General features: G+C 40.1%; 2 protein-coding genes across 2 annotated transcripts in view; one reads left to right on the forward strand and one right to left on the reverse strand.

The window, feature by feature from the left end:
* rxfp1 (relaxin family peptide receptor 1) overlaps positions 1-26,561 on the forward strand; it is an 89,049-nt gene that overhangs the window by 19,261 nt on the left and 43,227 nt on the right. The window lies entirely within an intron of this gene.
* LOC146676888 (uncharacterized) lies at positions 621-11,597 on the reverse strand. The gene is made up of 3 exons (XM_085416021.1): positions 7,979-11,597; positions 3,178-3,356; positions 621-1,249 (listed from the first exon to the last, which is right to left on the reverse strand). Exon 1 carries the CDS (start codon positions 11,562-11,564, stop codon positions 9,315-9,317), a length of 2,250 nt encoding a protein of 749 aa, XP_085272147.1. The 5' UTR covers positions 11,565-11,597; the 3' UTR covers positions 621-1,249; positions 3,178-3,356; positions 7,979-9,314.

Here is a 26,561-nt window from a genome sequence, read left to right on the forward strand (position 1 = left end):
AATCTAGCGTAGAATACGTTTAGATCCTCACACAGAGAGGCCGTGGTCTGCGGTGTGCTGGTTTTCCCTCTAAAGTCTGTGATCGTGTTTAGTCCCTGCCACATACTCCGAGGGTTGTCAAACTGTTGCTCCACCCTGTCCCTGTACTCACGTTTGGCTGCTTTGATCGTCTTCCGGAGTTGGTAATGTGCGTGTTTGTAGTCCGATGTGTTCGCGGAGGCAAAGGCGGTGCTCTGTGCCGCGCGAACATCTCCGTTAATCCAGGGTTTTTGATTTGGGAAGGATTTAACTGTTCTGGATGGGACGACATCTTCCACGCATTTCCTGATAAATCCGCAGACTGAGTCTGTGTATTCATCAATGTCCCTAGCAGCCACGTGAAACATTTCCCAGTCCGCGTGATCAAAACAGTCCCGCAGCGCAGACTCCGATTGGTCCGTCCAACAGTGCACCGCCCTCCGGGTTGGAGCTTCCTGTTTCAGCTTCTGCCTGTAGGCGGGCAGGAGCAGGATGGAGCGGTGATCTGATTGGCCGAATGGGGCGCGGGGGAGGGCTTTGTACGCATCCCGGAAAGAGGTGTAGCAGTGGTCGAGTAGCCGATCTCCACGAGTGTTAAAGTGGATGTGTTGGTGGAGTTTGGGTGAGACTTTCTTCAGGTTTCCCTTATTAAAGTCTCCGGCTGTGATAAACGCCGCCTCTGGGTGTGCGGTTTCCTCGCTGCTGATCGCGCTGTACAGTTCCCTGAGTGCTCGGTCAGTGTCGGCTTGTGGGGGAATGTAAACAGCCGTAATAATCACTGCATTATTACGGTCCTCCACAGTCCTCCACAGTCCTCCATTATTGATGTGCAATAATGGAGGACTTAAGCTATTAGTAGTGGCACTGACCCTAGTCAAATACAAGGCAGGAAAAATTACATTCCTTTGTTACGAGTCGTCTCAGTGTTACACCTGTAGTGTACATGTTATTAATTTCAAATCAATTCAATTCAATTTTATTTATATAGCGCCAACTCATAACAGCAGTCACCTCAAGGCACTTTATATTGTACAGTAGATCGTACAATAATTGATACAGAGAAAAACCCAACAATCATATGACCCCTTATGAGCAAGCACTTTGGCGACAGTAGGAAGGAAAAACTGCCTTTTAACAGGAAGAAACCTCCGGCAGAACCAGGCTCAGGGAGGGGCGGGGCCATCTGCTGCGACCGGTTGGGGTGAGAGAAGGAAGACAGGATAAAGACATGCTGTGGAAGAGAGAGAGAGGTTAATAACAGATATGATTCAATGCAGAGAGGTCTATTAACACATAGTGAGTGAGAAAGGTGGCTGGAAAGGAAAAACAGTGCATCATGGGAATCCCCGGCAGCCTACGTCTATTGCAGCATAACTAAGGGAGGATTCAGGGTCACCTGGTCCAGCCCTAATTATATGCTTTAGCAAAAAGGAAAGTTTTAAGCCTAATCTTAAAAGTAGAGATAGTGCCTGTTTCCCAAATCCAAACTGGAAGCTGATTCCACAGAAGAGGGGCCTGAAAACTGAAGGCTCTGCCTCCCATTCTACTTTTAAATACTCTAGGAACAACAAGTAGGCCTGCAGTGCCAGAGCGAAGTGCTCTAATAGGGTGATATGGTACTACAAGGTTATTAAGATAAGATGGGGCCTGATTATTTAAGACCTTGTATGTGAGGAGCAGGATTTTGAATTCAATTCTGGATTTAACAGGAAGCCAATGAAGAGAAGCCAAAACAGGAGAAATCTGCTCCCTCTTTCTAGTCCCTGTCAGGACTCTTGCTGCAGCATTTTGGATTAACTGAAGGCTTTTCAGTGAGTTTTTAGGACATCCTGATAATAATGAATTACAGTAGTCCAGCCTGGAAGTAATAAATGCATGAGCTAGTTATTTCAGACGCAGCTGAAACCGATTACGACCTCCCCTCCTACTTAAATGACCAATTCAATATTCCAGGAGTTGAATGTGATACTCTGATGTTTTTAGTTTTTTTTCCAAAATGTTTTTGAAGGTTCAGGATTTTCCTTCTTACAGCTGGTACCTAAGCTGGTACCTTTCATACATATAGTTTTCATACATTTTACAGCACAGCAGCTCACCACTCTAATGTCCACAATTCAACTTTAAGACCCCAAATTGATGTCTCCTCCTCAATTCCATGTGTATTACTCTACAGAGTAGTATACATGCTGTATAGACCCACTAGAACTATACACCTGATTAAAAACCTTAAAGGTTGAGTGACCTGAATCATTAAAAAAAGAACAGTGGTGTATTGCAATATAATTGATCTGAATAGAAACAGTGGTCAGATTCTTTTTTGTCTGTAGAATAACAGCATACAGCTGCCCCACTTGTTTTTATTTTCCACACACGTGTCTTATTTCTTGCAGACCCGAGCTTAAAAGAATTGAAAAATATTTACTTCAATCTGTGCATGTAACGATTTGCACCTTGGTTCCAGAAAGCAGACTCAGATAGCAAAAAAGCCAGAACACTGGCAGTGTCTTTTATTATTTCAACATGACAGGGTAGTTAAAAGGTTGGCAATCAGTTCTCAAAGTAAGTGATTGAAAGTGAAATATTTAGTTTTAGGAAGAGGTTCTCTTTTTACAAAGATGTCATTTACTTCCTTTTTTTATCAATACACGTCTTAAATGTTATGCTGATAAGAAGCAAATGTTGTTCACCTTACTGTGAAAGATAAAATACTGTCTTTTTTTTTTTTTACCAAGCATCGCCAACGCCAGTTATGTGTTAAGGTCAATTGCATAAATGTCCTTAGAGATGAGGTGCACAACTGCAAAATTCCACCTGACAGAACTACAACTCCTAAATGTAGAGAACTAAATGAGATAAATAAAGGTTGTTAAATTTAAATCCACCTGCCAGACAGACAGATAGACCAAACTATAATTTGGCTTCGTTTTGAGTCAGCAGACTTTTAAAACATGTTGGAACATTAACCACAAACAACTCTGATTATTTCTTTGTTCCATCATTTTGGAGGTGTTGGAGGAATTTAAATGGTGCGGTTATAGAAAACTGTCACACTCGGTCATAAACACCTGGTTAAAATAGCCACTATGATATGTGAAAAAAAAAAAAACACATAAATCTATGATGACATATATAACTGTAGTAAAGACTGAACCAGCATACCCATTGGTGCAGTAGGGGAATCTCTTCAGACTGAATTGCCATTTCGTTATCTTCAGTACTCAGTGTGACACCTTTTAGCCATTTTCAGGGGGAAAGCGTTGATATCCTGCTGGTTTGATGTCACTTGCAGTCAAGGCTGATGATGTTGCTCCTCGTTTGCTCGCTTAACCATGTACACTCTATCACAGAGCAGAACAAGCTTAGAGAAAACAGCTGTCAGAAAGCAAAGTCCCAATGCCACTTTCAGGTCAGCGACTGTTCCGTTAGCTTCTGTGACTCTTTGCAAACAAATGTCATTTATGAGTCCTTCTGGGACATGAATACAATTTTTCTTGGCATATCTGTTCATATTGTTTATTTTCTTTTTAAACTATTTGATACTGGGTTAAGTATTGTAGGACAAAAAACAAACAAACAAAAAGCCTGTCCTGTGTGGGCACAGCTGCCAAAGGGAGTTCTAATTTAAAGACTAAAGGGATGAGTTATAAAAAAATCATCCCCATATATTTGTTTTGAAGGGGCAAAGAAAATCAAAGTCAGGTCAACCTTCAGAGTGTCCAGTTTTTGGCACATCTGTGTTGTTTTAATTTTTCAGTTGGGTGGTGGTCAGGTGGTTTTGCCATCCCTAGTTCCTCCTGTCCATGTATCTAAGTATCATTTGGATGTTCAGATCAGGGATTTACTTGGGGTGAACATGAAGCCTCCCAAGTTATCAAAACCAGTTAAACCTGTACTTCTTTTGATCTAATTAAGATCCTTGGATTACGGTTTGCTGTTTTTAATACAGTAATTATGATTGCTTTCATTACGGAAGATATTGAGACTTTTAAACTAATTAAGCAAAAGGCTCTATTCAATATTATCTTCTAACTACATTATTGCCTTTGTTCATCTGATTTCTCCTCCCACATTTAAACAGCAAGCCAAAATATTGTTTTATTCGTCTCCAAAAGTTGATTCTGTTCATCTGGACATAGCGTTTTGTGGGAGAAACGTTTCGTCACTCATACAAGCGACTTCTTCAGTCTCATCTGAATACAGCCTCTGTCAGTGCGCCCCAGGGTGGCTGTGGCTACAATGTAGCTTGCCTTCACCAGTGTGTGAATATGTGTGTGAATGGGTGGATGGCTGAATATGTAAAGCGCTTTGGAGTCCTTAGGGACTAGTAAAGCGCTGTACAAATACAGGCCATTTACCATTTACAGGTTTCCCCAATCTTATAAACAGTACATTTGCATACTGACTGAACCCAGCCCACTGAAGGAACAATGGGCTGTGAGGTGAGTTCCTTAATCTTAATTATGCAAATTCTTATGGCCATTGATCAACAACCACTGACCAAATACCACTGATCAATGGCCATGAGTACCATTCACAGAGAGTTGGGGAATGGCTGCAATCACAGCATTGTAAGATGGTGAAAGATGTACCCTTAGACCCCCTCCTCAATTCAGAGATGGTCTTTCCCTTTTCACATAAATGGCCTCCTTGACTCCGCACTCAAACCAGCGTCCCTCCCTGTCCAAGATGTGTACATCCTCATCCTTGAAAGAGTGTCCACTGGCCTGGCGCAGCATGTTTTGCGGTTTAAAAGCCACAGAGATGCAGTGTTTAGAAAAAATGCATTTCAACTGCTCCGATACTTGAGTATGCGTTGAGACGCATTTTTTCTAAACACCAGGTCTCTGTGAATCAACTTTTGGAGATTTACTTACCTGGATGATTGAGCATGCATCAAGATTGTTTTATTAGTACACAGACTGATGTAGTCCAACCACTTTTAGTCTCAGGAGCACACTGTACTTTTGTAGTTGTAATAATTCAAAGAATTGAACTCTAAGGTGTTTTTATACTGCCAAGAATGTCAGTATGGTTGAATAATATGCATATCGAAGTATGTATTTCGATAAGTTCAGGGACTTTTGAAATGTGCGCCTCCTACTGTGACTCTCAGCCTGGAAAGTTGACAAATATGTACTGTTTCAGCATTAAAATAGTGCTCACAAGATACTGAGTTAGAAGTTATCACTGCTGACAAAAGAGCAGTAATCCTAGTTGGTATCTTTTCAAAATAAGCTGAAAAAAAACCCCACCACTTGCTTTAATAAATATAAAAATCGTTTCACAATTCAATGAAAAACCTTGTTTCCTCAAATCAGTAAAAACAGAATGCGTTGAGATTTAAAGCCCTTTAAAATCATATAAACTAACGAAATTGTTATTCTACCTCCTGCTTCTACTTTGCTCATAATCGAATCATCGTCTTGCTTCTTTCTGAGTTTTGCCAGCTTTTTCAGAGAGAATAGGAAGGAAAAAGAAGAGCCTGGGCTGTGACTGAAATGGCAAAGGGAAAAAAAAGGCTTAACTCTGACTTTGGATTTTGAGAAATATCTCTAAATGTCACACACGTTAAAAGCAGCAGGGGCTTGAGTGGTGAATGTCATTTTAAAGAAATGTATAATATGTGGCTTTGTCAGTATTCTCTGACAAAGAGTGTCTGTATTTGAAGTGATGTAGGCGGTTGATAATAAAAAGAGGTTGAGTATATAAGAGGATAAATAATGTTTCACAAGATAAAATGAGAGAGGAAAACTTCTAAGCAAAGTAATGAATTCAGGAAGACTTCTAAATAAAACTCTTGGATGTTTGGAAAGCATCCACACCAGCTCTGTGTGCACAGATTTCTAAACTGAGCCAAACTCTGTGAAAGGACTTGCAATGCATAATGCATAGCTTTGTGTGTATGTGAATTAAACTGGAATTACACAGTAGCAAACATCCATTTTGCCAAATCCTGAATCAAGTGTATAGATTATTAATCCATCCAGATGTTTTCAATGCATTTGTATGAACCTGATATTATAAAAGCTAAACATCAGCATGTTCGTATTGTACTTGTGGGCATTTAAAAGAACCGAAGTTACATCAAAGAATGGTTACACCATATACTTGAGTTTCACAGTGGCATTTTCAATGGATTTAGTAAACCAAAAAGTGGCACCAGCTTGTCACAAGTTCAATAAGATGGAGGCAGCTGCGAAAGTTTTGGAATGTGTGAGTGTGGAAAACTAGTGATGGCTGTGTGAGCTTGATGTGGTTGACAGAGTTGGTCAGAAAGGTGAATGAAGGCAAGCAGAGGAATGAAATAGAACTTGGCAGATCACCACAAGAGAAGAATGTTAGTATAAATACGGCTGTTCGATATAACGATATAAAAAGATCTATCGTTTCATTTTACGCTATCGTTTGTTTCGTGGTGTCACAAAATAAACTGTTTAAGGCAATATTTTTTTCATCGTTTTGATGGTCACTGTAGTGGCTATATTAATTTCTTAAAGTTCTCTCTGTCTCTTATATTTAATATAACCACACTAGGGACGGACAAGCGCCTGTTTTTATGCATTGTCGTTAGCAACAACGACGGTAAAACCATTGCATGTCTGCTTGTTTATTTTCCACCTAAACCTTTCACAATAAAGCTCAAGATCCTGTTGAGACTTTTCAAAATAAACTGAATCACATGATAGAGAATGCAGAGTATTTACGGATGAGAAGCAAAAAAGAGCCGTCAGGTGCTAAAAAATAAACCTTAGACTCAAACGTTAGAACGGGCTTTTCCCCGCAGCACGCCGTGTAATTAATACTTACATCGTTAAAACACTCGACTCCAGGTACACGACGCCCAGCTGAAAACATTTCATGCAAGTCGAGCTGACTCACAGAATTTATAGAAAATGTTAAATTTGTGATTTAAATCGTTATCGGACGATACATATCTTATATCGGGATATGAGCTTTTCGTCATATCGCACAGCCCTAAGTATAAAGCAAAATCATAAGGCGGTAATCAGCCTGTGTGGGCACAGAGGCCTAAGTATAGCGACCATCGTTGCAAGCGGAACGAGACTGGCAGAGAAGTACTAAAAATCCGAGCCAGGTGTTAATGAACCACAGATCTGTATGTTCATGTGATCAAAGCAGAGCCTGAAAGAATAGAAGTGCCAAACTTGCAACATCATGTTAACTCTCCCTGCTTCTCTGGTCTTTCTATTCCTTTTTTCTTTTTGACATTTAACAGTGAACATTTATATGTATAACAAGTGATTACAAGACTCCAAATTCAAAACTGCTATGAGATTAAAGCCCCATCAAAGAAAGTCTTTTAGGATGTATTATATCCTAGGATATATCCATATTTCCTTTTTCTTACAATTATATTCTGTAGTCATGGTCAAAAGAAGGTATGCCCTGTTTAAATTCCAACATTTTTCTTGTCAGGATAAAGTGAAGGTAAACTGATCAGTTATTAAAATGTACTAAATATGACAAATACTGTCTCATTGTTAACTGAAAAAAAGGAAAATGTGTACTGTTCTCTCTATGTGTTAAACTCCCTGAGTGTGAACATAGATAAACAGCCAGCCAAACTCCTTTTCAAGAGCCAGGAAGGTGAGCGTACTTGCTCCTTTAATGACTCCAAACATAGCAATCATCTTGCACTGACATCATTGAACTGGAGTGAAACTAGAAAAACACATAATACAAAACTCTTAATCGATTGACATATAATCAGCAGGTAAATATATTCAGGCACTTACACAGGAGACCATGAAATAAGTATACTGTAGATATCCAAACTGATATTACTACAAAGAAAACAAGCAGGTAGTAGGTGAGCGTACACTTGTATCATTAGCTCAGAAGCTACACCCTATAACTGCACTTCAAAGAAGGTACAAAATAATGTCTCAAAACACCCTATTATTAATTGCTTAATATACAAAGAACTGACAGAACTTACGACTATTGCTTTCTGAAGGACTCCTTTGAAGGATTGCTTTGGATTCCACATGAATGATTACAAAGTTGTAGCCATGCTTTTCCCACTGTTCTCTGCATTTCCTGCTTCCTGTCTATGCACATGTCAAAATAAAAGCCTTCCTGTCTATCCAGATGTCAAAATAAAAGATTCACAATTTTCCGATGTATAACAATAGAAATACACTTTACACTTATTTGTGTCATTAGCATATGAACATATTGAAAACAGAACACTCCCCGTCTGGCATTCCCAAATATGCCACTTCATGCTTAACTGTCTGTGGTTGAGGTCTGACTCTCTATTGATAAGAGCAAAATAACATCACTTATAGGCCTTGAGAAAGTCTTTACTTTGCCTTGTGATGCTGTTCTGACTTCCACTTTGCGCACCTTCCCATCACTACTTGGAAAGGTGGTAGTGACCAACCCCATCGGCCACTCGTTACGAGATGACTGCTTCTGTTTGAGCAACACTACATCACCCACTTGTAAGTTGCGACATGCTACTTGCCACTTGCGTCTTGGCTGCAGAGTGTGTAGATATTCATTTCTCCATCGGGTCCAGAATTCATCAGCAAGTACCTGTACTCGTCTCCACTGGCACTTCAAAAGTTCCTTTCCAACAAACTCGCCAGCTGGAGGTGGTACACCAGGTTTCTGCGTTACTATCATAGCGGGAGTCAGCAGCAGTGGTGAAGAAGGATCGGAGGAGACTGGGATCAATGGCCTTGCATTGATTATAGCAGACACCTCTGCCATCAATGTACAGAGCACTTCATGAGTCAGGGAACTGTGTTTACCGTGAGACAACATGGAGTCCAGTATCCTCCTGGTTACACCAATCATGCGCTCCCACACACCTCCCATATGCGAGGCATGTGGAGGGTTGAACTCCCATGTACAGCCGTGTCCGTAGAGGTAACTCAGGATCTTGTCTTGACTCTGATCATCTTGTCTTATTCCTAATTCAGAACATGCTCCAACAAAGTTTGTACCACAGTCTGACCTCAGCTGCTTCACAGGCCCTCTTAAGGCAAAAAGTCTGCGTAGTGCATTGATGCAGCTGCTTGAGTCCATGGACTCAATGACTTCTATATGCACAGCCCTGGTACTCATGCACGTGAAAAGGATCGCCCATCGCTTACTCTGAGCTGCTCCACCTCGAGTTCTTCGGGTGATTACCTCCCACGGACCAAAAACATCCAACCCTACATATGTAAAGGGAGGAGACATGCTCAGACGTTCTGGGGGAAGGTCAGCCATTTTCTGGACTTCCAGTTTTTCTCTCAGCTTTCGGCAGACAATACAGGAATGGATTACAGAGCTAAGCTTTTGCCGGCAACAATCCACAGGCCTTCCGCTCTGATTGCCCCTTCTGTAAACTGTCGTCCTTGATGTTTTATCTTTTCATGGTAATGGGTCACTACCAATTTGGTCACATGATTCTGTTTTGGGAGAATGATTGGATTTTTCATCCCAAGACTAACAGTGGAGTGTTTCAGACGTCCACCAACCCGTAAAAGACCGTTGCACATGAAAGGGTCTAGCTTGAGGATTGTGCTTGTCTTTGAAATTGCTCTATTCTCTTGCAGTGCAACATACTCTTCTGGATAAGCGTCCCTTTGGACCAACCTAAATATGGTCAGCTTTGCTGCCTCCAGTTCTTCTGGAGTATGAAGTTTGTTGCACATATGCCATCCTCTACATGTATTTGGGGGGTTGGTACTGAATGATTGAGTCTGGTGGCTCAAGAAGGCAACTGCTCTCAGTAAAGACCTCCAGGTGGAGAAGCGTTGGAACCTATTTGAAGTCGACTTACCCTCGGTTATATGGGTAGCACAGGATGTCAGCTGTGGTCTTACCTCCACATCTGCATCTGGTTCCACCAGCTCAAAGGGCTCATGTGTTTCAGCCACAGGAGGCTTGTGAAGAAAATCTGGACCTGTAAACCACATAGTCTCTCCAAGCCGAGATGCTGGGACCGATCTGGTGGCTAGGTCAGCTGGATTCTGATCTGTTGGCACGTAGTACCACTGCTGAGGAGAAGTTGTCTGTCGAATTCGGTGAACACGATTGTGCACATACACATAGAATCGTTTAGAATCATTGTGGATGTATCCGAGAACCACCTTGCTGTCACAGAAAAACTTCATAGTATCAGGTTTAAGATCGAGTTCCCTGAGGATTAGTTCTGCCACTTCGATGGCCAGCACTGCCCCACAGAGTTCCAGGCGAGGGATTGTGGGCTCTGGTTTAGGAGCTAGCTTGGCTTTCCCAAGTACAAAGCCGACTCGACACTGTCCATCTGTAGTGATGACTTTCAGGTAAGCTACTGCTCCTATGGCCCAGTTTGAGGCATCAGAAAATACACACAGCTCAGTAGACATGGCAGTGGAGAGCGACTGTTGTATGTAGGCACGAGGAAGCTGAAGATTACTTAAATCCTGTAGTGATCTTCTCCATGTTTCCCATTCATTTAACTTGTTTGTGGGAAGTTCTGTATCCCAGTCGCATATGTCAGCTGAAAGTTCCCTTAATAGTGCTCGTCCTCGGATGGTCACTGGAGCAGCCAAGCCCAGTGGGTCGAAGAGGCTGTTAACTGTCGATAGCACTCCTCGGCGAGTGAAGGGTTTGTCGTCAGCTGCAACCTTGAATGTGAAGGTGTCAGAATCTATCCTCCAGCACAGACCAAGGCTTCTTTGTGCTGGGAGAACTTCCTCATTTAGCGCCAAGTCTTTTAAACCTGTAGCCAGATCTTCAGGGGTGAAAGCCTGCATCACTTTGATACTGTTGGAGGCAATCTTATGCAGTTTAAGATTAGATTCTGCCAGTGATGCTTGAGTGCGCTTGAGAAGGTCAATAGCCTCTGCTTCTGTCGAGAGAGAGATCAGTCCGTCGTCCACATAAAAGTGTCTCTCCACAAACTGGCGTGTGTCAGGTCCGTATTTGTGCTCACCCTCTTGGGAAGCTCTTCGAAGTCCATATATAGCGACTGCAGGTGACGGGCTATTCCCAAACACATGCACGCGCATGCGGTATTCCCCTACTTCCTTTGTCAGGTCATGATCTTTGTGCCAAAGAAATCTTAGATAATTTCTGTGGTCCTCTCTCACCATGAAACCATAGAACATCTGTTGGATGTCGGCTGTCACAGCAACAATGTCCTTTCTGAACCTGAGCAGCACTCCTAACAGGGAGTTATTTAGGTCAGGGCCTGAGAGCAGGACGCCATTAAGAGAAATGCCACTTTCTTGTGCGCTTGAGTCAAATACCACACGTATTTGATCGGGTTTTTGGGGGTGGTAGACCCCAAAAATGGGTAAATACCAACATTCTTCATGTTCTTGGAGAGAAGGTGCCTTCTCAGCGTGCCCATTTTCGAAGAGCTTCTTCATGAACGCAATGAACTGCTCTTTCATTTTAGGATTTTTGCCCAATGTGCGATCCAGAGAGTGGAGACGAGACAAGGCTTGAGCACGGTTGTTTGGTAGGCGTGGTCTGGGTGACCTGAATGGTAGAGGAGCAACCCAGCTGTGTTGTTCATTCTGACAGAACTCCTTCTGCATGATGTTCAGAAAGCTCTCATCTTCAAACGACAAAGCCGGTTCGTTATCACATGTCTGTCTTGTGAATACGCTTACCCCAAGTTTTTCCTCAGCAGGCATGTTGGTGGAGCCATAACTGGACAGGCAGGGGTAAATATCGGGTCTTTGCTCCCCGCCATACGCCAACTTTTCTTTCACAGATATTTCATTCTGACATGGGGCACCATGAAAGATGGACGTCCATTCGGCAGGACACTAGTCTTATAGACAGCTACAGTAGGCTTGTGTGTCCTGTTGATGCAAACTTCCCCAACTATCACCCATCCCAAATCCAACTGCTGGGCAAAGGGAGCATTGTGGGGGCCGTTAATTTGTTGCCTTACTTTGTGCACACGTATGAGATCTCTTCCCAGTAACATCAAAATCTGTGCTTCGGGATCTATCTCTGGTGAGGGGATTTCAGACCTGTTGGTCATGATGTCATTACATTCAATGAGTGGAGGTAAGTCTAAGCACACTTCACCGTCTAAAGCCTCAATCTGGAAACCGACTGCCTTTCTCCCTGTCATCTCAGTAGTACCAGCGCATGTCTTCAGCAAGTACGGGGAAAGGTTGCTACTGATCCCAAAGAGTTGGAAAAACTCAGATTTGGCCAGCGAGCGATTGCTCTGGTCATCCAGGATGACATACATCTTGACTGAGCGCTCTCGTTGTCCCTTTGGAAAAACTCGCACCAGGCAGATCTTAGCGCAAGATCGTTCAAGGAGACCATCTCCACAGACTTCAGTGCACTTTGAGGTTACCTCTGTTGTGGAGTTGTTTCGCTGGTCTATATCTGACACTGATGCAGGAGGCGACGCTTCTGGAAGAGTAGTCTCCGGATGAAGAGCAGTGCAGTGCTTATCACTCTGACATTCGTTGCACTGTAGGTTCATGTGACATTCCCTCGCAACATGAGTAACTGAGCAGCACCTAAAGCACCGTCTGTGGTCCTTTAATAACTTCTTCCGTTCCATGAGTGATTTCGCTTTAAAGACCCTACATTTTTCCAGAGGGTGGGGTTTGTTGTGAAGTGGACAGTACTTAGCAGGATCATTTGCGCCTCTCCCATCTGTTTCTTCTCTATGTCTGGAGCTTGGATTAGCTACTGTAGACACATTTGTCTTTCGAACGGCTATGGCAGTTCTCCCACCATCATGATTTGCCATGGGTTTTTCATTTCGATTATAATAACGGCTGCTGTTTGTCAAAACAAAACTGGGATCGTTTCTAGCCTTGGCTTCACTGTTGACAAAATCCACAAAAAAGGCAAATGGTGGAAAGCACACTCTATGCTGTTCTTTATACCTTGAACCACTGGAGAGCCATTTCTCTTGCAGGTTCACTGGCAGCTTTTCGACAATGGGGTTAATGCCTCTTGGAGTATCCTAGTAACTAAGACCTGGTAGATAACCATCTTCCTTGGCTGCCAAAAGCTCCATCAGTAGGTCACTCAATTCCCTTAGTTTTAAGTTTTCTCTCAACGTGAGGCGAGGGAAGCAGTCCAGTCGCTTAAAGAGAGCACACTCTATCACTTCTGGGGTTGCATAACATTCTTGAAGTCTCAACCATGACAAATTAAGCGCAGCTTCAGGGTTAGTGATATGAGCAGCACGGATCCTTTTTACATGTTCTGATGATTCCTTGCCGAGCCATTTTACTAGTAGATCTAACTCTTCACTGGCTGTCAGCTCCAAATCCTGAATGGTGCTGAGGAAGGATGACCGCCAAGCTCTGTAGCCTTCTGGCTGATCATCAAATTTAGTGAGACCTGTGGTTACTAATTCCCTGCGTGCCAGATACTTTGCAAAGTCTAACATGCCTGTAGATGGAGTCTGAGAGTTTTGCTGTATGCTGTTCCTTTGAGAAGTATCTGAATGCCTGATGTGTGGACTGCGTTCTAAAGATGCCTTACAAAATAGCGAGGGCTCAATGGAATGGGCTGAGGCGAGAATGGCTGCTGTCCTGTAGTTGGCTGATGCTCACTTAGCTGTGAGTAACCAGGGTTTGTAGATAAAGTGTTATATTCTACGTTGGATTCTGGGAGTTCTTGTTTTGTTGACAACGATGCTTTCTTAACATAGATGGGACTCAGTGTGGCTTGAGAATCTATGGCAGGTTTAAAACTGATTCGAGCTTGGTCTTCGAGGTATGCCTCGGTTTGCTGTTTTATGGACAAAGGTGAGATGCCACTCCTGTTGCCGTGTATATCATCACAGTCTATGGCTGCTGCTGCTTCTAAAACCTCAGCCTCAGCAACAGCAACGGCAGCTGCTTTTTCAAGTTCCAATGCTTCTAGATCTGCCTCAAGAGTAGCCTTTTCTAAATCCAACTTGGCCTTTTGTTTTTTTATTTCAAGCTCCCTCTGTGCAAATGTGGCCCTGGTGCGTGCAGCTTCAGCGATAGCTCTGGCTTTTGCAGCGGCGCTGGCTACTGAATGTTTTGAAGAAGAGGTGCGCTTGGAGCTGGAGACCGATGACACTTTGTCGTCCATTTTGGTATCCATAACTATGCTGGAGAATCCCTCTGACGAATATAGTCTTTCACTGTACTGTTCTCTCTATGTGTTAAACTCCCTGAGTGTGAACATAGATAAACAGCCAGCCAAACTCCTTTTCAAGAGCCAGGAAGGTGAGCGTACTTGCTCCTTTAATGACTCCAAACATAGCAATCATCTTGCACTGACATCATTGAACTGGAGTGAAACTAGAAAAACACATAATACAAAACTCTTAATCGATTGACATATAATCAGCAGGTAAACATATTCAGGCACTTACACAGGAGACCATGAAATAAGTATACTGTAGATATCCAAACTGATATTACTACAAAGAAAACAAGCAGGTAGTAGGTGAGCGTACACTTGTATCATTAGCTCAGAAGCTACACCCTATAACTGCACTTCAAAGAAGGTACAAAATAATGTCTCAAAACACCCTATTATTAATTGCTTAATATACAAAGAACTGACAGAACTTACGACTATTGCTTTCTGAAGGACTCCTTTGAAGGATTGCTTTGGATTCCACATGAATGATTACAAAGTTGTAGCCATGCTTTTCCCACTGTTCTCTGCATTTCCTGCTTCCTGTCTATGCACATGTCAAAATAAAAGCCTTCCTGTCTATCCAGATGTCAAAATAAAAGATTCACAATTTTCCGATGTATAACAATAGAAATACACTTTACACTTATTTGTGTCATTAGCATATGAACATATTGAAAACAGAACAAAATGTGTTTGTATAAAAAAAAATAAAAAAATAAGTAGACCTTTACTGCTTCTGTAGGGAATTAAGAGGGTTAATTGGGAGCCAGGTACTGCTAATTAAATGCATTCATATAGAAAAATTTGAGTGTGCCTCACATTTTATAAAAGCAGAAGTTTTGCCAGTTTGCTGGTCTAAAGCATTAGCAAGTGTGACACACTCGCAAGGAGGAAATGCATTACCAATGATTTTAAAGAAACATTTGCTCCTGCTCATCAAATAGGATAGGACAAACATCTCACGGTGACTATCAAGCATGGTGGTGGATGCATGATGATATGTGTTTGTTTTGAAGTCACATGATATAGGCACCTTAACTAGGGTTGCCAACTCCCTGAAAAATAAATAAGGGACACCTCGTGGCCAGGGCCGGGCGACCCAGTTGTCTTCACCCTTCCCAGTGTGGTGAATTTTCTAGCTCTTTTTTTGTGTGTGAAATTATTTTTTTAACCATTTGACTTGAAGTTGATTTAAGTAGATGCATATTCTATTCTTTGTGATATGAACACATGTGAAACAAATGATCATTTAGCCATTTATTTTTAGCTCAAAATGACAACATTAACACAGTAAAACAGGTCTCTTTCTTAAACAGAAGCCTGTCATGCTTAACTTTTGAGAATATAAGTAAATCTTTCTTTAAAAGCACTCTGTCCTGCTTAACTTAAAATAATAGAAAACAATAGAAAGAAAAATATTCTTGTAACAGTGCACATTTAGTGCATTTAGTACAATTGGCTTCAGTTGAGGTATTATTTCAGCTTTTCTAATGCTAATCAGCTGCTCCTGTTTGTAAACCCGCTTGTTCCCATGATTACGCATCATAACTCATCATCATTATTCATCTATGTATTACTTTTATGTATTAGTCATCAATTTGTTGTAATCATCTATCCTTGCAGTTGTTTATTACACAAAATAAATTATATTATCACACTTCTGGCCACATAGCGCTGATATTCACTGCACATGCCCATATTAACGTTTTCCAGCCAGGTGTTTTCCTTTTCCCATTCTTCCCTTTCTCTGAGGGGAACAAACATTGCTGCTCTAATGCTGGGCTCACACTGTGCGATTTTTGGCCCATTTTGAGCCGATTTTTGAGTGATCGGACCGATTTTGGCCTTCATCGTGCGTCGTGTAGTATACGTGGGGTAACGAGAAGTGATTAACACCTCACGACCAGCTCCCGATCATCAATCGCTCGTGAGGGTGTCACCACAGGCGCTCACACTGCTCACGCGCAAACGTAAACGTTGGTGAAAAAGACGGCGCAGCACGGCTGTGCAGCGTGTGATCTGGACACAAGCGATGGAGGCACAACTTGTAGAACTTTGGAAAGCTCATCCGAGCCTTTTCGATGTGGCATCACAAAATTATCACGACCACAACAACCGTGAAAATAGTTGGATTTACACTGCTGCTCAATCACAGCTGCCTGATCAATGTTTTTCATTAGCAATTTAGCAAAGTTGATGGTAGTGGTGTGTCTGTGTGAGTGAAAGACAGAGAGAGCGAGCGACAGATTTTCTGTTATAACCTTCATGTTATGGAGGCACAGTGTGAGCACTCAGGTCGCATCAGAGCATCGGGCGGTATAGTGTGAGACCTGCATCGTGACATACGAACTTCTAACCCCTGCGAGTCAATCGTGCAGTTTGAGCAGGAGCTGAATAACGTGACTGAAAAAAATCGCACAGTGTCTGCCCAGCTTTAGGTGTACTGTCATCCGAGACTTGCACCGCAGAGTCGGCGTTTGTTCCCCTGTTGGCCATGCTTCTTGTTGTGGTCATCTGTTGTCTTCCGGTATTTTCTCCGCAAGCGACCTTTCCTCGACCAATGAGATGAGCGGTAATCTGAATTGTCATACTCGAATTGTCATAAGTGTGCTGTCAGCTCATTGGTCACAAAGCAGGAGAGGGGCTGGGAATTATGTTTTCAAACAAAGTGTTAATTCCATAAACATTTATAGACTACTTTTGATTCTCACTGTATTACGGGACAAAGTGCGTCCCTTATTAGCTCAATACGGGACGTGTACTTTTGTTTCGAAATACGGGACGATTCCGTATTTTAAGGGACGGTTGGCAACCCTAACCTTAACGTCATTGAGTCAATCATGAACTGTATAACAAAGTATTTTAGAGTTAAATGTGAGGCCTCTGTTCAACAGCTAAAGCATGTCCCAAGCTGGGTCACACAACAGAACAAAGCACAGAAGGAAATTTCCGGTATTTGTTACCATGGCCCATTCAAAGTCCACATGCGCATGTGCATCAACGAATGTCTAAAAACCTCAGTGAACAATGGTTTTTTTTAAAAGTTATTGTTGAAGTTATTGCTGCACCTCAATCATTTCTATAGTTTCTACTATACAAGCTTTTGAAACACAGGATGTGCTTTATTATTCACACACACTGCTTCTGCATTTCAACTTACTTTTGTTAAATAAACAATTACAATGTGGAAAACATCAGAATCAGAATAGCTCATTAATCCTAAAGTTAAAGTAAGGAGAAAAAAGCTGGAAAAACCAAAACAGACTGCATGCCAGTTTATGCATGTGCACAGAGTTAACATCATGTGTTTATTATTATGTTCTGATATGTTAAATTTTAGAATTGGCACAGTGTTCTTTCTTTTTACCAAGGCTTTACATGCCTCTTTCCATTCTACCCACAAAATAAATGGATAGATTTAAAGTACTGGAAGCTCCTCAGTGATGACAAAATAGTTTCTGGGTCACAGAAGAAGACACAATCAAATATAAGTTAGCATTATCAAAAGCAAAAGAGAACAGACAGGACAACAAAACAAGCATATGACCCCTTTGGTTGGTTACTTAGCACAGGTTTATTTGAACTCCATTGTAGAGGAGATTTTCAATAAAAGACGATTTATCAGATTTGATGAAAAAGTCTAAACTACTGTATTTTTTGCACTATAAGGCACATGTTTTCAAAAATCAACAGTGCACCTTATAATCTGGTGCACCCTATGGTCTGAAATATACTTGTAGTCTGTCCCTCAAAAAATGGCTCAAATGAATTTTGGTTTTGTATAAGAACAATAAACCTAATAAATGCATGACACACAATTCAAAATGTTACGTGCATGTGAGAATATTTCGCTTCACATGTGAGAAGCAAAATATTACAACAATCCATCACTTACTGTCATCTCTAAGAACATTTCCTGTCCTCGCTGTCATGTGTAGAATTAAATGACTTCCACATTCTGACATTCTGTGTGTCTGACGTCGTGAGAGCCATGCTGACTGAAAATATCCTGGTGCTGAGCAGCTCCAGACTGCCATGCACAATCACCTGCTCAAGAATTTCTGTCATTAATCTTTTAAGCAAGGTGAAGAGAAGTGAAAAGTTGCCACTGGTTACATTTTTGCTTTTTCCCTTCTAAGCCTTCACCGAACCAAAAGCCCTCTCTGCTGGCAGTTGATTCATGTCATCTTTCACAGGAATGGCTTTGCCTTCTTTCTCTGCTGCTAGCCAAAGTATCTTTCCAGTTGGGGCGATGGGGAAGGGTTACTATAATTTATAGGGTAGCAGCTGCTCAGTTGCTGAGATGTGCTGACATTTGGTTTTTTGCAGATATTATTTCCAGGAGTTTGCAAGATCTTTTTTTTTTTTTAACCCACATGGACATTGGTGTAAAGTACTGTCTTACTGGGGGTTTTTCTATTATTATTTTAGAAAGAGAATGAATATTTTTATCAGAACAACTTACTTTATATCATTTTACAAAATAGCAATTTGCTATTTTCTCATTCAGGGATGCTACTCATTCAAGATAATTCTCAGTATTTTCCTGTTTAAAAATCTATTTGAAATGACCAGAGTAGATGTGAAATATTAAAGTCTATAATCCTTCTTCTTTCACCCACCCATTGCCTCTGACTGCTCTTCCAGAGCAGTGGAGTTCCTGTAACACGATCATACTTACTTTACTTTTCTCCTTGATCACTGCCCCTGGCTGGTTAACTCTCCATCAGTCTCTCTGCTGGCACCTTTGGTTACAAAAGATAAGAAGTTATCATGGGTCTTTCTGATTTTTCATCCCTTAGGCTTGCAGCAGTAGGACAGAGAGGATGAACTGTCAGAGACATATCAGCCAAACATAAACGTGACTCAGGGCCAGACCTGAATGTATTCAGACATATACATCTAATGTAGTAAAAAAGGCTTGGCCTGGCTGCCAGCTAGATGCTTCAATAGCGTGAACCTTTCTCTGGTACCTGTGTTAGTGTTAGTGTCTAGTCAATATGTTACAGATCAATTCCTCTGCTGTGAAGTCTCGAAAAACACGTGTTTCCGGCAGATGCACTGTATTTTCCAAAACTACACAATCTACCATCAATGCTATAATTAAACAACATGTTATATCACATACATTTATTTGTTCATTTTGCCCTAGATTATCCAACATAATAACTCTGTTCCTGTGAATTTCAATAGGGAGCAATGGATATTGTCACTGAATAAATTCCCATTTCAGTAGCCCATAGGCACATCAAAGCAGTGTACCCTGGTTTGTGAAAAAGCATCCTCAAATAGCATAGATCTAGACAATTATTGGCAAATTTCAAAAAAGAAGCTTTGGATTTCAGAAATCCAAAGCTTCTTATGGTAGGCCTGTCAGCAGTATTTTAACTGAAACCATTCGTACACGAGAGGCTGTAACAGTGTCCGATGACATAAGGATAAGCATCATTAGGAAAGAAAATGCAAAGCTGGATCCACGTTTATGAAGCAGCTCAGAGGATTAAATTAGTCTAAAAGCCAATACTTTTAAGCCATGTTTTCTAAGCAACAGCTCTTTTACGGAAACAATATATCCACTTGACTTATCTGTCAAAGACTAGTCAGCTGAATAGAATGAGGTACTGTGACAAAAATTCTGACTTTAGGCTGAGACAAGAATCTATAGAGAAAAGCGTGACATCTGTTTTCTTATCCAGCAGTCAGGGTCGATAGGGACTGGAGATAAATACTCTAAGATTCTTATGGTTCATTTAAAAATGATCAGTTAACCTAACTAGTATGTCTATGGACTATGGGAAGAAGCCAGAGTAGCCAGAGAGAACCCATTCAAGTGCATGCACCATTACTGCACCACTGCACTGGCCTTAACATCATGTGCTCCCTTAAATACCTTGACCCCAAGTCAATGGATTGAAGTGTTCTGTCACATATGTTACAATCCAGTGAGTGATTTATAGATCTTTGTCCACTTGTGGGCTTTTATTTGTTTTTGTAATTATCAAAGCAAACAAAACTTGCAGGCCAATGTAATTTACTAACATAAGAATAAGCATTTAATAAAATAAAAAATTAAAATAAAGCTGAACCTTTTTCTCTGAATAAAGCAGAAAAATGTGAATAATTAAAATAATTAATTAATTTAAAACAAATCACCCGACAATATTACATTCAAGGTAACCTACAGCCCTGATGAGACCCTAACCATAAGGCCACAAGCTCTTTCACTTACCTTAGAATTTAGTCAATATCTTGGATTGGTCTCTGCCTTATATTTCATTTATCTTGTTACTATTGGAACATGTTTTGCCATCTAATGGTTATCAGTACAAAAGCAAAACAAAGGAGGAAAATGAAAGACAACATGCCATCCAGAGAATTGAATAAACACTATGCCATACTTTTCCAATTACACACATTTTCATTTTCTAATTTTTAGACATTTGTCATCTTTGTCATAAGTTTGATGTCCAGTCCAGTAGTAACCAGTTGTTATTGTTACTGGTTTAGGTATCACAAGCACAGCCATATCCATATTTCGTCAACAACATCACTGGAAATATTCCAAGCTTCTAAATTGATCTTTTCTTTTGTTTGCTATTTTTTCAAGTACAATACCACCATGTAAAACCAGGCCATTTCACCAAGTTTACATTTGCATACATTCCCCAATGGAATGTAAAGTTAACATTACTATACTAAGGTAAAGTTAGAAATATTTGAATTTGTTTATATAGTACATAGAAAAATCAACTGAAAAAATAAAACTGTTCTGCTTATTTACCAGTATATCATCTTTTTTTTTTTTTTACAGAAGTTATCATAAATAGAAATTCATTAGACAAATATAAAACATTTGTTCATTTTAAAACAGTACTGTACTATAGACCCTTAAGCTCAAGTGTCTATACATCCATAAAATATTAAGTATTTAGTTTTTGGGTTTTTTTTATCCTTGTTACTTAGTATACAGCAACACTGGTACACTTAATGACTGGAACTCTTTTTCACTCCCTAAATCCATCTCTAGGCGAAGGTGACAATCAGATCTACAATAGGTTATAATCATTAACTTCCCTATAATGCATACAGAGTTGCATGCGGAGACACTGATCATACATAAAGATGATAAACAAGCATTTAAGTGAGCTGCATTATAAGCTGTTTATTCCTGAAACAAAATATATACATTGAAAAACTAAATTAGAGACAACAAAAAGTTATCTGTTATTTGTAAAAATAAAAGATTAATTATTCAGGTTTTCTTCATTTCCTGAGATCAGCTCTACTGGATCACCTGAAGTCTTTCCTTGTATGACAATTCCTCTGCTAGCTTCATTTCCACTGGAAATCCAAAATATGTGATCACACGGGAATAGTTTCAAAAGGAAAGAGCCTTTGCTCCAGTATAGGGTTTAGATCTACAGCTAGCGCACAATGATAACTGTGCTGGATATGAAATAATTAAATTGACTGACTGATTGACTGCCTGAGGCTAAAAACAGATGGCAACAAAGCCAAAACTAAAAACATAAACTTTAGCATTCAACAAAATGTAAAGTCATGTAAAACACATATATGTCCCGTAATTTAAAATAAGCCCAGAAAGGACCTCTGACTGGTGAGTACAGAGTTGTTGATGAAAAACAGTTCTTTCTAAATAGAATTGTGCTTTTGAGATACATTTTTTTTTAATAAAAACTTTGAGTGTGAATGTGAGTGCGAATGGTTACCTGTCTCTATGTGTTAGCCATGTGACAGACTGGCAACATGTCCAGGGTGTATCCTGCCTCTCGTCCTAAGACAGCTGTGATAGGCTCCAGCCCTCCGCAACCCTGACAAGGATAAGCGGAAGTGGATGGATGGATGGATGGAGCAAGGTTTTACTTCCTTGTTTGGTCTGTTGCAGAAAAAAGAAACATGCAACCAAGAACTGCTAAGTGAAGAAAAATAAAAGTAAACCTTAGAAGGCCAGAAGATGCAGGATAAATTTTAAGACATGGACACAGATTTAAATGTATTTTGTGTGTGTAACTGGGTCCAAATATTATTGACTTGATTCTTTGTTCAGCAGTTAGCATGGTCACCTAACATCTAAATAGTCCGTTGTTTGAACAACGTGGTTGGCTGGGGCTTTTCTGTATGGAGTTTTCATGCTCCCCTGTGCATGTGTGGGTTTCCTCTTCATACTCCAGCTTCCTCCCACAGACCAAAGACATTCATTATAGGTTAAATGCTAGGTCTAAATAGATAGCTAAAATGCTTAGGGGTATAGAATACTGTATACATGTGTGGTTGAATTGGGCTTGTAATATAAAGTGCTTTAAGTTTTCAGAAAGGCTTTGTATAAATGGCAGTCCAACACTTCATAACTTTACTTTTAATTTTGTCTGTAATTATGGTTAATTATGACAAGTGAAGTCGATCCCTCTTCAAAACCAATAGCATCTAAAGAAGTGACATCAAGTATGACTGTTTCACTAGGTCCCTGAGTTATTAAAAATGTGTTTATGCATCCGTGTCTAAGTGCCTTACTTTGACTTGTCCTGTGCCTGCAATAAACAAGTGTTCACATACTTTTTTCAGTGTGACGCTGAATATTTGAATAATCCATAGGATCCATAACAGGATTTGTGTGCTGTTAGTTAAAATAGACCATTTTTCTTAATAATGGTGACTCAGATGATGCTCTCACTGTATTCCAAGAGATTTGTTTTACATTAATGCAGATAATCCCATAATGTTCCTTTTTGTTTTCTTTATTTTCTTTTATTTTCTTATATTAAAAATAAAACCTTCAGAGTCTTGTTTTATTATCTTCCACAAACAAATATGGTTCCTACTCCCAGAAGCAGGGCCATCTAATTCAATTTTAGAGCACAATGATACCCAAAGCAGACTCATTCTTTTCTTTATAATGTTGAAGACCACAGCATAGTTACTGTGTGTACCTAACTGACATAAGGAGTAAAATCATTGTAATCAATTTGATGGCATTTTCAATGAATTTGTGATTATGCTTTGCAGTGAATACACTGCAGTTTTCATCTACACTCATCCTTTCAGTATGGCCTTCAAGTGTGCTGAACTATAATGAGCTACAAGAATAGCTTCAGTGAACTTTGGCATTTATTTCACTCTTTATTGTAATTTTAGGTTTGGGAACTCTGAACACTCTTCAAAACATATTCACTCATTTGTTGCTTTTATTTTGGTATCAAAAGTACTGCATTAACTGATCAGGAGTCACAGGTATTTGTATATATAGTCCTTTATTTGTAGAGGCTCAAAACAATTGTCAAGCAGTTTCATGGACACAAAAGGTAACTGACTACATAAAAACAAGGAAATAAGAACTAGAAATGTAGATAACAAAACTCAGGTAGTAGGAAAATTAAACTCGAGACTAACCAGGGGCGGAGCGGGGGGGTGGCTTACGGGGCTTAAGCCCGGGTTGTTTTGTCAGAAGCCCGGGGTATTTTGGAGTGTAATTTTTTCATAGTTAGATGCCTGGCTGACAACTGTATAAAACAAAAAGTACACACAATATTCGAAGCACATAGTGCACACTGTGGGAATTTACGACTGTGCGTGAATCCCCCCCTGATATTGGTATGATCCAAGCTCAGGCACTAAGCGACTGAGCGAGGGGGCGGGGCAGCTGCTGCCCGTGAGTGCGCTGTTGGAGAGACGGAGCCAGCCATACTAAGGAGAGCTTAAGTTTGACCAGGTACCAAAGCAAATCATTCGTACCGTACAAATAATGTAAATATGACGGTGCATCACGAAAGATTGATATGAAACTGATCACTTGACCAATATTATTTTACTTGCTCTTCAAGTGAATCAACAAATGGCAAAATGAAAAGCCGAACAAATGCTATTTTTTTTTTAGAGTCTTAGCTTACGTGTGTTTATTTCATATTTTCAGTTCTTACCCTCCCGACTAAATCGGTTTCAGTTATGTACTGAAACATAAGAATGGACATTCGAGGGTTCTTTCAAAGAAAAAACTCAGGTAAATGTTATTTTATATATTATGCTTTGTATGTTGTTCAGTATATTTCTATGCAAAACAAGAGGGATTTCAGTACACAGCAGGATATTCACATTTGTAACCAGATATTTACATACACTTTAGGGAGAAAACATAAAACATTTTTACTGTACAACATCAATTTAGAGTAAACTTTTGTTTTAGATAAATATTGAAATATATTTTGAATTAGTTAAATTTCAGAATAAAGAGAGACAGAGCTATTTTTATCACTTTCATCAAATTTAGGAGTACATGTACACTAAATTTATTGTTAATTAATAAGAAAACTCCAGACGATTCCATTCTGAGCTGAAGAAGCTTCTGATAGGTTCGTAGAGTCCATGTGAGTAAACTGGTGGCACAGCTGTGGATGCATATAAGGCAAAACACAGAGCCTGTTTCTTTGACATGGGAAAATCAAGAGATGTCAACCAAAACACCAGGAAAAGAACTGTGAAGCTCCATAAGTGTGGCTCAAGTTTGAATACAATTTGGTGCCATTTGCAATTAAGAAATACAGATAGTTTCTCTCTTTACTCTTAAAGTTAACAAATATGTTTTTATATTTATCTAAAAAAATAAACATTTAGTCTGATTTGATGTTACAATTAAAAAAGTGTTTTTATCTGAAGAGTAAATATCTGGTTTCAACTGTATATTTGATGATTGTCAGCACAAAGAGGGAGAGAGAGGAGAACGAGGACAGAACAGATGAACAAGAGCAGGTGAGACACACATGTTAGTCAAATGGTTGTTTACCAAAAGTATCAGCGTATCACAGGTCCTCATGTATCTCGTACCTAGTGTTTCTTTTTAGGTTTGTTATTTTTCAAATTCTGTATTTATTAAGTTATGCAGGCTTGTTTGCACAACAAGGCTAAATAATTATATAAACTTTTCTCAATCTAAATAGTGGACTTTGGTAGAATTAAAAAATAAGTGTAGTGCAGGTCTATGATGATTTTTAGTGCTATCATCTAGTTCTGATTCTGGTTCTGTCTTGGTTAAGTCCTCAGTAGTCCTGATTTTGAACTGTTGTAGTCCTGTTTTAATTCTGGATCAGTTCTGGGTCTGGTTGAATTGGGGTTTAGTCCTCGTGTCTTGATGCAGCCCTGACCTTGTTCTGCCTTGCTGCTTAATTAAAAAACTAGTTTAAGGCGTCCTGCACATGTGATATATATTTTTCCCTATATGAAGTCATTCTTTTTTGAACAGAGCCTATTAATCTTTCAGTCATTTCTACACCCCCCCCCCCCCCCCCCCCCCAAAAAAAAAAAAAAAATCCCACATGCATACTACTCTTTGGGCTAAGCCCCGGGTGTTTCAAATGTCTGGCTCCGCCTCTGAGACTAACTAATAGCTTGAACATCAATTATTACATAACTCCAAGAGAATTCATGAGTCTGAAATAAAACTCAAAATGCAGGATCCAAACCCAGCGATCCTAACAGTCTCAAGTCATTAACTGCAGACGACTTACATGGGAATTTTAAAAATAAACCTAACATTCAATATCATGTTAGTTTGTCCATTTGTGAGGCTCTGAAAATGAGGGACTTTTGATACAAATGGCTGTTATCATAAACTTCATTATATGGTATAGACTATTACTCTGAATTGTGCATTAACTTGCAGTGGCCCTTCCTTTGTCTGCTTGTCCCCATCTGAGGGGCCAGACTATGCAAAACAAATGCCACATTGTCTCTAAAGGGGTCAAGCATTAAGGCCTAGTTCTCTTAGTGCAACAAATGCACTCACCTAACCAGAAAATATGCAGGATGCCTTATCTGACCATGCTGCTTTTCTCTGCATGTCTACAGAGCTGTTAGGATAGCTCCTAGCTTAAAATAGGTGGCTTGAGGAAGAGATGAGGTGCAGACCAACCACATGTTTATTCGCCAACAGTAACAAATGCCAAAAACATAACACAAACTAAAACAATGTAGTCCAGTGGTGGGACATGGTCCCAGCAGCCTCTGACGTTTACTGGCGGCCTTTTATAGACTGCAGCTAATTGGTTCTCAAGCTACACCATTATCTGGGGTTACATGCTAAACTAAACTAATAACTAGACAGGCATCTTATCTAACCTTTGTTAACATCAAACCAATATTGTAAAAATACTGTCAATTATTAAATAAAATATTTTCCCACTAGGTCTACCACCTACAACCACAATGAAAACTAATCTATTCAATCCCCTCTTCAATCACTTGGTGCTATCACCTTTAAAAGGAACCCTGGGGACTCTTGTGGCTGGCATGCCATTGGGGAAAAAACACAGTTAAGACACAATCTCATCATCAAAATATTTACTTAGGATATAAACGGTCTATCCAACCCATTAGGATACACATCAGGTAAAGGTTAAAGTAATATTTTCCACCAGCGT

This window comes from Rhamphochromis longiceps, linkage group LG2 (genome assembly GCF_057381845.1).
Source record: "Rhamphochromis longiceps isolate RC_006_pf linkage group LG2, R_longiceps_female_GT1.1, whole genome shotgun sequence".
NCBI lineage: Eukaryota > Metazoa > Chordata > Actinopteri > Cichliformes > Cichlidae > Rhamphochromis > Rhamphochromis longiceps.